The sequence below is a fragment of the Uloborus diversus genome, chromosome 1, assembly GCF_026930045.1.
Source record: "Uloborus diversus isolate 005 chromosome 1, Udiv.v.3.1, whole genome shotgun sequence".
Classification (NCBI taxonomy): Eukaryota; Metazoa; Arthropoda; class Arachnida; order Araneae; family Uloboridae; genus Uloborus; species Uloborus diversus.
Window position 1 is genome coordinate 30,807,383 of NC_072731.1, and position 12,897 is coordinate 30,820,279.

Genomic DNA, 12,897 nt, shown 5'->3' on the forward strand with positions numbered 1-12,897 from the left:
TGTATATATTTCTGTGTTTTACATGTGTGAATGAATGTGTGAGTGAATGGTTGAATGATTTTGAATGAATGACTTTGAATGAATGGATTTGTATGTGATTTATGATTTCCTGGCTGAGCTGAGGAAGGGGACTGATACCTGGGTATCAAAAAACCCCTCGGTCTATGACGCCCTGAATGAAATCTCCAGGTGTCAGGAAATGATTATTTAATGAGTGAATTGCTTGAAACTCTTAATTATGATCCGCCAAAAGTCCCAAATGTATTTAATACTAATGTTGTGTGTGTGCCATAAATTGAATGTAACTGTTAGCTAACCTTACATATTATTGTACATAAAATCTATGTGTGTGATGAATTGAATGTGAGTGTTTGATATTCTCACATACGTTCATGTGCACTAAAATCGTATATGTTGTTAGAAATTTTATTTCAGAACTTAGTGATATGAAGAAACTTAGTGATGATAAGAAATAATGCGAAGAAGAAGGTGAGAAAACGAAAATTGTAAAGAAGAAGTCGTCTGTTGGTGAGAACATTTTAAAGGACTATAGAAGTGAAGTCGCGACACTCGACTTGGAATGTTAACACTTTTAGGGTCCTTCTTTGATTTTTAATGTGTTTTATTTCAGAAAATTTTATTTCAGGAAATTTTTTTGACGTATTCAAAATTAATCTGCATTGGTATGCACATTGCATCGGCAGATGAAAAAAAAAATGTTGATGGGGTGTATTTATTACACCGGGCTGGTTGGTGGGACCATCAACTTAAAACTTATTTTTTTGTGAAAACCTTTGCATAAGGTTACAAAGTAAAAACGACAAAGTCCAAAACTTATTCCGAAACCGAAACTAAACTCTCATAACCTTTCATGACAAAGCACGAAAACGCGAACACGCGAAAACCCCCGTAATCTTCTTCAAATTCCAGGCGCAGGGGGTTGGGAGGCACAATGGACGGCGGCTATGAGCCGGAGAGCCGCCGGCTGGCGTTGAACTGTCCTTTTTCTACTACTCAAGATAGATTTGGTTTTAAAAACTGAGTGTGGTGATTGGAAATTCTCACTTCCGTGAACTTGAATTTCAGAACGTAAATTAATGTAAAAAAAGAGGTTCACATTTTTTCATATGCTTAACATGAGCAGACTGTAGCAACTAAGAAAAAATTAACTTCCCTAAAAAATTTATCTATTAGGCCTACATTAATGGAAAATTCTTCACCTCCGTGGTAGACCTTATTAATGTCATTTTTTTTTTTTGAGGTGAGAATAAATGATGAAGGGGAGGAAATACCTCAATTTTAGAAAATCTACCAAAATTATAAATTACCAATGCATTCTCAAATTTACTAATTTGAAATTATATTAATACTATACAATTTTTAACACAAATTTGAACTAAAAGGATGACTGAAGTTTAAGCCGTACTTTAATTAAAAGAACTTAATATTAGATTCACAATAAACAATAAAATAACTAATTGTTTGCACATTTAACAAAATTTCTCCTATGATATTAAATTGACCTATATTTTCAAACACAAGTTTCTTCCTTTTTTTTTAAATCCCTGAACAAGGTATTTTATTTTTTATTCTTATTTATGAGTAAAATAATTGGAATTTAGCCGAGTCATTGTTTATAGTTACTTCTAGTAGGTAACACTTTCATGTGAGACTAGAAAAAAAAATACACACACACACACACACACACACACACACACACACATGACGCATGAAGATAAATTCAAACTTAAGAAAAAAAAACCTCCTTCATAAAAAATAGCAAAGACAATTTTACATCAAATGTAATACTTAAAAAATGTGCTTACTCCGGTTAAGTTAAAATATTTATTTTTGGTGCAAAATGTTAGTGCAATAACTTGGTCTTGCAATAGCTTAGAATGTTTCTGAAGAATTCAGACACGTTCCGAGTGATAGCCAGGCAAGTTCATTGAATAAATCAGGAACCTTCGACGAAAAGTTAAATATGTTTATACACTTATAGCTTGGCACCTTCCTGATTTCTTCCTACTTCCTCTCAGGGCCTGAATACCACACAGGTGAAGTATGTCTGGGCTAGGGAACCCAATTTCCTAAGGGAACCCAAATTTTTGAAAAACTTATGCATAGCATTAAAGGATCGTGTATTGTTTAAAAAATTATTAAAAAAAATCAATGATTAATTAATTAAAAAAAAACTTCTTTGATGCTTGGTTAGCATTTGTCTCATTTAGATGTTCTGTATCAGTATGAAAGCTTCATTCCTTAAATTTCTTCCAAAGTATAAGTTTATTATCATTAATAAACTGACTAGTAAAACGAAGAAGACTGAAAAAAAAAAAAAAACTGTTTGGTACATGACCATTTTTTCTTTTGAATATTTGCGTGAGAGGAGGCGGGCAATATCCCCTTCACGATTTAATTGAGCTATAATGTACTTATAAAATGAATATAAAAAAGCAGTATAGGATTAATTTATAAAATGATTATAAAAAAGCAGTCCTGGTGCTAGACATGGGCAAACAGCGACTGCACAAGGCCCCATGGTGTTAAAAAAAAAAAAAAGATACTTCACTGAGGAGAAGTTAAGCAATATTTTGTGGACATGAAGTGATAGAATGGAGAAGGGTCTCCAAATTATTGTGGGCCTTGGGCCTCACTTTCATTTAGTCGGCTCATTTAATATAAAAAAAATATGTTTTTCTTCATCGGCAAAAACACACACGAAGAAAAAAAAAATTTAAAACCAACATTTTGGATGCCTGGAACACAATTAAATTAGTTTTTGTTGAAAGAGCGTAAGTCAACGAACGAACTTACGTCTTTTTTCCAAAAGTAATTCAATTTTCGGCACTAAACTCCCCCCCCCCCCCCAAAAAATCGTTAGGCATAATAAAAACTCTGAACGGGTTATGACTTCCAATTGTACTTTCAAATTGTTCTTTACTTAAAACCACCCTTGCTCTGCAGTTTATAATACTGGTGTATTTCCAGTACGTTCTATTCGTGGATTTGTTGTGAATCCTGTATAAATATTCGTTGTGTAATATTAGTTTCCCTCCGATTAAATCGATGAATCTCGTGCTGTTCATTTTCGGTCTGAACAACGATTTTGGAAAAAAAGGAAAAAGTCCGAGTAAAAATACGCACGTGCTCAGAGCAGGGGAAAATAGTCCGCATAGAATTTCCCTCCTCCGATTGTCCCCTAAACCAAAATCCCTACAACTAGTTTGAATTCACATACCCCACACCCCCCACTGAGAGATTCCCATCCATCATACTCTCAAGCAGAAATCCCCTTGGAGATTGGGGCGAAAGATGGTAGACACGTGCCCATCTACCCAAGAACGATGTTCCATTGCACGGAGCTCCCTCCACCCCCCCAAAAGGGGACTGCATGAAGCAAGATCGAAAACCTTCTTCAATTACTCCCCCACCTGAATATTTGAATGTTGTCGGTGCTACACCTACCCCCTCTCCTCACTAGGCACCCAGACATAACTATCTGAAAAATCATCAGCAAAAGCTTGTATTTTATGACTCTGATAAAAAGATGCATGACCTTGAGAGAATTCATTTCAGTGTGGAACAAAGCATACAGTGAAACTCAAAGCGGAGCGGGGTGAATCCAGGTTAAGACAGTTAATGAGATTAAATTATGTGCCATGAGGTCAAATAAAATTCTTAAACTACCTCCTAAAAATTTCAGCACTGTCTGCACAAGGACCCCCCTTCCCCCCACCCGCCTGTTTCTTTTCACATTGAAATCAATTCTCTAAAAGGTCATAATTTTTTATCACAGTCTTACAATTATGCTTCTTCGGATTGCTATATACGTCAGGAGTGACCACAAGGGGGGGGGATCATAAAAGTAGCCTGTACCATCAAGAATTTCTGGGAGGGGGGGGGAAAGGTTTTTGATCTCATTTTGTTGAATCTCACAATTGTAAGAAAATGCCATCTAAATAGGGGCGGGGGGAATGAAAAGTTTAAAAAGTTTTTTTGTTTTAATTTATTTATTTTTGATAAAAAATTTTTTTAAAAAACTGTTTATACTTTTTATATTTAGTTAGTTTGTGTGTCTGTGTATGTCACATGCGTAGCACAGAACTTTTATAAAATAATAATAATAATAATTAAAAATAAATAATCATAAAATATTTTTAAAAAACAAATTTATTTAAAAAAAAGAGCAAAAATATGAAAGGAAAAAGGGTCGCGAATATTTTTTTTTGGGGGGGGGGGGTGACTTTTGTTAGAGAGCAAGGGGGGGGAGGCATCCCTGGATTTCATATGTTTAAAGAAAGTTAGGTTTTAGCATCCAATGGAAAAAAAAAAAAAAAACCTATTAAAAGTATAAAAATACATTTGGCAAAAGCAAAATGTTATCTGGTAAATGCACCGAGAAGAGTAAAAGAAGTTTTTATAACGAAAATTTACGAAAAACAAGGACATTCTTTGTGTTTGAAATTATTACTTTAATTCTCTGACCGGAATTTATCTAATTTTCGATGCTTGTTTTCCTCGCGCTATTGTGACTCAAAGGATAATATTTTTCATTTCCAGGTATTAAGGGAGATTAACCTGGGTTGCCTTAGATGCTTGAAAGTTGAAAATTTGAAAAAGTATGCATATTATAGCAAGATATCTAATAAGTTTTACAGTTCAAAACACATTGTGTTTACCTGTGAAAGAGCTTTGTTGGCTTCGCTATAAGCGCCATCTAGGGGCGAAATTCCCTACCCCTGTCCCTCGTTTTCGAGGCGAAAATAACAGGCTCTTCAAGCAACAGCACAGATTCTCGTAGGCTACGGTCTGATTGAGGAGCATAACGTACTCCTCGAGCGCAGCGCCATCTGGATTTTCCTCAGATCTGACCTCACTTTTTCCCCGTCGATCGGCACACTACTCTTTCTAGGCACTATAATAATACTTCCCCCCCCCCCCCTACATGCACAACCACACACGTTGTTTCCAAGGTTGTTTCTGTTTACAATTTTATGCAACTTTCATGCTTTGTGCTTATTTCCTGAAAAGTTATGTATTTGAGCTTTTGCAGTTCATCAATATGATTTCTGTCTGATGTTTTTTAATTATAAGTTTTTATTCCTTCCTGGATTCAGTTTAGTACAGAAAACAACTAGTTTTCTTCCCCTTCTCAATTATGTCTCGAATTATTATCAAAAACCTGCCATCCACGGTATGTTACTGATGCGTTATAACCTGTATTAAATTTTCGCCGCATTTTATTTTTGCTTTCATATATTTTTTTTTCAGTGTAAATCTCAACAGTTTTTGATCGTATTTACAATTTAAGAAAAAGTGCTGTCGTAGCTGGAAATTTTTCAAATGCTAAATGTACATAATTCTTCAAAATATTTTTAATTACCAGAACGTCATAACCAAATCTTATCGTTGATCCGATTAAGTTAGACGATGTCGCATTTGATAATAAATTCTTTCTGGCGTTACATTTTCAAAGAAAGTTAAAGATGAATCTGTTAAAATTAAAATAATAATCATAAGTGATTAAATAAAAACTTCAATGTAAACAACATCGTAATTAAAACAGAAGTTTATTTTTGTGCCTACCTGTTCAAAAAAAAAAAAGTCTGCCACAAATACTAGTGAAGTAATCAACATTGCACTGCTTATTACTTTTAAACGTTTGCCTTCATTTTATGAGTAGAACTGCACCACTGCTTGTGCACTCTTGTTGGTGTGGGAAATACATTTTTTCCATCAGTTTGAAGGTAATCTCAGCTTCAATGAGAAAACATCCGACTCCAGCTTGGTTACTGACTATTCTAGACTGATAGTCCATAATGAGGATAAAGCTGCAGTCTTCGATGCATCATAACCAAGCTGTTGGAATATTGCATGTAGTTTTGCTTTAACCCTGACAAGGGCTCGAAAATCATACTGCCCGACATGCCTGGGGCATGTAAAAATTTTGATTGGGCGTGAATCTTTTACCCTTACATGTCTGGCTGAGCATGTAGTTATTATAATTTTTTAATTGAGTATTGATACTTTTTATGGGGACTTGTTATGTACTATTTATTTTAACTTCTATTTCTGTTTTGTGTTGAAATAATCTGATTCAGATATAAAGCTGTTAAATTTTTTGTCTGACAAATGATATATGACAAATTAAAATATTTTTGTTATTATAAAGCAAAAAATTATGCATGTAAAGTTTTAACTTGGACATGCATTTTTAGACAAACATACCCGGCAGGGCATGTCAAATTTTAAAGATTTTTCTAGCCCTGGCCCTGACTTAAGTGCAATAACTTGTTGCTTATCAATGTATATCAGTTGCGTTATTTTTACAGTAAAAATCAACTATTTTGAAGCTTAGCATTCCCCATAATCTACAGCCCTGGGAATCACACCTTTAAAATATTTCAATGGAGTTGGTTGAGAATCAGGAAGCAGCAGACATTCATATCCAGATATAAATTGCTAAAAGATGGAGAATGTCTAGTGATAGGGACATTACATGGGATGCCCATCAAGGATGGTGCAGACTGAGGTATTGAAATTTTTAGGGGGAAGGGGGATATTTTAAACTTATACAACTAATAAAACAATGAAATTATTTTACAATTCCTGTTTTCAATTTTTATACTACTTCAAACCTGTTGTACTTCACATATAGTTTCTCTTTTTGTGTGTAAAGGTGACAGAGAAGAAACTGCGAGAAGTTTTTGGTGAAAAAGGTGACATCACAGATTGCCAGTTAAAATATAATAAAGCTGGTGTTTTCCGAAAATTTGCATTTATTGGATACAAAACAGAAGAAGCTGCTCAAGCTGCTAAAGAATATTTCAATAATACATTCATAAATACATCTAGAATTCAAGTAAGCGTGTGATTTTTTTACTGTTTTATTTGTTGCTAGAAAATTCAACTGATTATATAAATACATCATAATGTAGTTTTTTATAGTGATAATAAGCCCTGCAACCAATTTAAGTGCAGTAATGCCCAAAAATCAAATTTCCAACATCCTGTAGTCTTTTTGATGTATAAGGTGTTAAACAGCACCTGTGCTTTCGGCAGAATAAATTTTCCTGTAATGGGAATTTTGGGATTTTCTTTCATTACAAAAACAAGAAGTTCTGTCTAGAACTAAACGAGCCTACTTTCCCGTATACCAATATCGACTTTCTGGTATCTGATCAGTATTCTCAAAATTAGCTGAAGTCAAATTATTTCAAACATATTTTTTAAATATTTTAAGTTGATTTCAAGAAATAAAGAATGCCTCGCTTATCTAAAGAATTAGATATGTAAAAAATAAATAAAAGAACAAATAAAATAGCAGCACCTTTTAAACAAAGCAGCGAAATACATTTTTTCCATTAAAAAAAAATCTTCAACCGCTTTCAAAAAGGAAAAAAAAAGAACTCAAATTAAAAGCTCATTAAAATAATCACATCAAAAAAAAAATTGTTTGTTTTTTACCAAAAAAACAAACAAAAATAAATTTTTTATCGTTCGTTTGTTGCAAAAAAAAATTTTAAGAATGAATTAATGTACTTTCAAAAATAAATTAAAACAATAAAATGTCAACTTAAAGAAATAATTTTCATTGTCGAAAACAAAAACCCGGCTGCGCATATCTTTATGTAGAAACATAAAAGGCTGAATTTCTCCGCCGAAAACTGAATACATAAATTGAAACTTTAGCTTGAAAATAAAATCAAAACATATTTAAAACAATTATTTCACAGTAAAACCATGGCTGTGGAGTCAGAGTTGGAGTCCATCTGATTTTTGGTCAAATGAGTTAGATTCGAGAGCCGAAAGTTTTAAATTCAAAGGCCTGGAGTTAGAATCGGTCATTTCCCCAAAAAGTCCGCGAGTCTGCCAATACTTGCAGAGACGGAGTAGGACTTAATATTTGATACAGGAGTCGGAGTCAGAGTCGAATTTCCAAGAGTCGGAGTCGGCCATTTTTCCTCCTTGCATAAATTTTTGCCAAAGCTGCAAAGTCGGGAAGTCGGAGTCCGAGTAATTTTCGGGCACAGGAGTCGGAGTCAGGAGCACCAAAATTGTTGGAGTCGGGAGTAGGTCATCAAGAGTTATTTCCAACAAAGTTTGTTTGAAGTAAATCCTCCTTTAAGTTCAGAATCTATATTGACTTTCAGTTTCCCCGTAGGCGCTAATGTTAAGATATTTGAACTGTTCAAAATTGAACGAAAACTTGTTCAAATCAAAAAGCTATTTTCGTTACATGTTTTTCATCAAAAGCTTTTCCCTACAAAGTTTTAGCCACTTTGTCTCTAAATTCAAGATTTATTTTCGGTTTGAATTTCCCTGTAGGCGCTAATGCTAAGTTTTTTTGAACTGTTCAAAATTGAATGAAAAATTGCTCACATCAAAAAATGAATTATGGGAATGAGATGTCCTTGCCGAGATCTTTCTAACAAAAAAAAATTTGTTCGAATCGGCCTAGTCATTTAAAAGTTATTAAGGGGGGGGGGGGGACAGACAGACAGACCGACAGACATTTTCCCCCATCTCAATACCCTACTTTCCAAATTTTAATTTTTCAATGTTTATCTAATTTTTTTTTTTTCATTTTTGACTTTTTTTCTTTTTCGGGTTATTTTTAAGATGCTTTAAGCCTTCTTTCATGCTTTTTTCTTCTTTCTCTGACTTTTACTGGGAAAGTAGGCTAAAAAGTATGGCAGTTACTTTCTCCTCCAACTGCCATGTTCTTATTATTAGTAGATTTGTAAATACGATGTCCATGAAAGCAAATATAAATATTTAAAACTCTTTAATTATTTCGTATGTATCACCCCCAAAACAGAATACTTCACGATGTTCTGCAATCTGCAACGTAAAATCATTTTACCAAAATTGTTCTGCAAGTACTTCAAGCATTGTACGCGAAAAAAACGTGCCATTTCCACAAATTGGGTGCCAAAAATCAAAATCGTTTCATATAGGATTTTTTTTAACTGGACTGTTGCTATTTATTTCTGTGGAAGTGAGATATTTCTGGAAATATCACAGCTTTCAACCAAATGACTAGTTAAAGAGCACTAAATTTGGAAAATCAGTTGATCACGAAAATTATAAAATCAAAAAAACTTTAACAGGGTGTCAAATCTAAACCGATTGAGATTTTCCAAAAATAGTTTATATGCTTTCTAAAATCCATAGAAAGAGCAAAGATACAAAACTTTATGAAAATTCGAACTTAGGTGTCAAACCACATTTTTATTTGGTTAATTTTACATGGCATGAAATTAAAATAATGTTACTAAATAAAGAAATTACTGAAATAATAAATAAAATGAGTCGAGTTAGGGTTGCATATAATAAAACACTTCAAAACTTTTTAAATAATTTAAATATTTTCTAGATGCAAAGGGATTGAAATCTCAAACAAGACACTCAATTTCCGGCCATGGACGTGTTGCAATGTTGGCATGTTTCCAAAACGTACGTGTATGGCGGAAATTGCAGTGGATCAATTAGGAAAGTCCTACAAAGGACTCTTCGAATTCAACATCGGGAGCTTTCGCCAAATTACCGTTATTTTATCGTAATTTGCGAGAAATTTACATTTTCTGCTAATTTTAAGAAATTTGCAGAATTCTATCTTGAGTTGGAAGATATTTGTAGAAAATCTGCAAATTCTACAGATTTTCTGCACCGTAGTTTCTGCAGATTTTCGGCACCGCGGTTTCTGTAGATTTTCTGTGCCGCAGTTTCTGCAGATTTTCTGCACCGCAGTTTCTGCAGATTTTCTGGGGAAATTTCACTGAAATTTGCAGAATTTCTGCAGAAAATTTGTCAATTTTCCTCTCCCATTTGAACAGAATTGTTCTGCAGCACAGGTATCTGTTCTGCGACGTACGTCGCAAATTTAGTACTATTCTGCTTTGGGGTGTATCACTAACAGTCATATTGCATTAATTGATTTTTATCTATCACTGTTACCTCCTGTTACATTTTCCTTTAATTGCTAACTATGCAGTTAGATAATATAGATGCATCAATGTGCACGCCTTGAGCTGATACATTTTAGGGATGTGTCGTTCATGAATGAACTGGTCAAAATGAATGAATAATTGAAACAGATCCACTCGTTCATGTAAAAAATGAACGACCGTTCTTTTGAATGGTGAGCAGTTTAGAACATTGAACTGATGCACTTGTGATAAAATCGTATTTTTTTAATATTTAATACTAGACACATATCCATCTTAGATTATAAATTCACATGATACTCAACACATCCATCTTGTATGCAGAAAAATAACATCGGTTAAAACTATAGTAAAACATCACTTAAAATAATAGTAAAAAATGCAGCGAAAATCTAATTAAAACTTAAATATTCTAGAAATGTAATTAAAACTTGATAAATTACTGACCGCCTGATTAATTCCAACTGTAGAAAATCCGAGATTGACAAAGATGTTTCAGAGTCTGATACAGATATGTTTCCATCGGTTTTGGGTTCATCAGTTCTATCAACAGTTCAAAAAGAGAGACTACTCTGCTTTGTCACCCGAACACTTCATTGTTTTTGTAATAGGCCAGGGGTTCCCAAAGTGGGTGCAGCGGCATCCTGGATTGACACAAGGAGGGGTGAAGAGGTGCCGCGAGCTGTCCATATTTTCAATATATGTGTATTAGGGTTTCCAATCTCGCGCCAAATTCAATTCCCACCATAGGCCGATTTAGGACTGAGTTCCTGGGGGGGGCAGTATTGTTTTTGAGCTACATTTTTAACTGTCCCCTCCTTATGTTTTGGTCTGTTCTCCTGTGATGCATAAGGCTATGCTTTACTTTTTTTTGTGTGTCGTTTTCATTAATGTATGTTTCATGCTGTTCTTTTTGAATTGACCTTAAGAGGGATGAGTGGTAGCAAGAAAGTGACACAGGGCTCCCTTTTAAGTGGGATATAGTATTTCGAATTTTAGGGGGTCCGAAGGTTTCTTCCCCAGAGAAAATTTTGTAAAATAAATTTTTTACAAAATTTTCTAAAATGGATATAAAATTCTGCATTTTGAGACATTATAAGGGTTAATCAGATTAGACAAAAATCTCGAGGAAAAAATAGACAAATATTTATTTTTTTAAGTTTTATGATTTAAATGTGCTTTGTGATGTAAATTAATACTTTAAAAGAAATGGTGTACAGATTTAGAAAATAGGTAACATGAGATTAACATACTACTTATTTGAACAATTCATAATTTATACACTTGATAAGAAATAAAATTGATGCACACTTTGCTTATGAGTTTGAAAGACTTGTCTAATTAGTTTCAAGGTTTGGTTGGTTAGATTGGGTGTTTTGGCACAAGAGCCCTAGTAGGTTATACTGTGCCAATTCTTTTCAAGGATTTTAGAACATTTAATAATTTAAGGCGCCTCATTTGCATTTTCCAGTCTCTGAAATTGAGTACTAGATTATACAGTTTTGCAGTATTGTTCAAATTAGTATATATAAAAAGAAAAAAAAAACAGCTATTTTAAGTTTGAAAGAAAAAAGAAACTATAGAATTCTCATTACAACAACCTTTTTTTTTAATTATAAGCAGTGCAGAAAACGAAAAGGAATAGAGGTAGTGTATCATTTTTTTCTGGGCTAAACAGATTAACAATATGTAGTTGAAGCACGATAAAGGCAATCAATACAAAAGAATTTCCAAAATACTGCATTCAGGATTAAATAAATAGCAAGATATGAAACATGTGAGTCACAAAAATTTATTTCAAGTAATATGTTACAAACATAAGAACCATGATTTTTACATTTTTGATGCAGGATGTAGCAAAGGAGCTGAATTTGACATATTTTGGCATTCCTCCCCCTACCATTTGTTAAAAATTTTAAAATTTAAGGTTTGTAGCCACACTTTTTCAAATATTCAAGGCTTTCAAGCACTTGAAAATGAAATAAGTTTTTTCAAGCACTTTCCATTTTTTAAGGAACAAATCATGCAATTTTTTGCGAGTTGTGGGCCCACTTCAAAGCAGTGGCCCTAAGTTATAGCTTGATTATCTTATAGGCTCCAGCCCTGTATGTAATTCACTCTTACCTGCAGATTTTTGTAATTTTTACGAACATTCGTCAGTTTTTACGGTTAAAGAATTTTTACAATTTTACCAATCTGAACATGTGAATCCAGAAGGTTCTTCAAAATCTTTCATCTGTAACAACACAAAATATCTAGTTTTTGAAATCATGCAAATTGCAAATGAACATTCTGAAAAGAAAAAACAAATCATAATGAGTAGATTGTTCTGTTAGAGCAAATGGGGGAGGGGGATTCTCTTTGTTTCAGGTTCTAATTTGTAAAAATAATCGTTAATTATTATAAGTGTTGCAGCTGAATGCATAGCTGGTTTAGCCTATATTTTCATTTATATACTCGCCCTAATGGTTTTCAGTCCAAAATAGTGAATTCGGACATTTTTAGCACCCCAGTGACAGCTGTACTATTTGTATTTAATGTTCTTTTTTTTTCTTTTCTCCCATCAGAAAAGGACATTCACTATTCTCTTCATTTTCATTGAATTATTCAAAAAAGAAAAAAAAAAGATTCTTTTTTGTTTTAAGATTTTGGAAGATATGTTGTTACTATGTGGGTTACTTTGGGGGTGGGAACAAATGATGTAGGCCACAGTAAAAATGAGGAGTTTTCTAGGGAATGGGAATCCCTGTTGGATAAAGCAACCAGCTTTTTGACGAATGTCCAAGTGGTTGGTTTGCTTCCCAGGTATGGAGTGCATAGGAGCTGGCTAAATCAACGTGCGAGGTGTATGAACTTGCTACTGAAGTCAATTTGCGAAAAGCGCAGTATCAGGTTCATTGATGTATGGAGTCATTGTAAACGGGATTGGATTGCTAGGGATGGC

General features: G+C 33.7%; 1 protein-coding gene across 1 annotated transcript in view; it reads left to right on the top strand.

The window, feature by feature from the left end:
• Positions 1-4,949: 4,949 nt before the first annotated feature.
• Positions 4,950-12,897, top strand: part of LOC129228676 (probable RNA-binding protein 19) — a 207,377-nt gene continuing 199,429 nt past the window's right edge. Inside the window, exons 1-2 of the mRNA XM_054863363.1 lie at positions 4,950-5,197; positions 6,683-6,865. Of these exons, the coding sequence (XP_054719338.1) occupies positions 5,162-5,197; positions 6,683-6,865 (219 nt within the window). The 5' untranslated portion in view covers positions 4,950-5,161. The remainder of the gene's footprint in view (positions 5,198-6,682; positions 6,866-12,897) is intronic.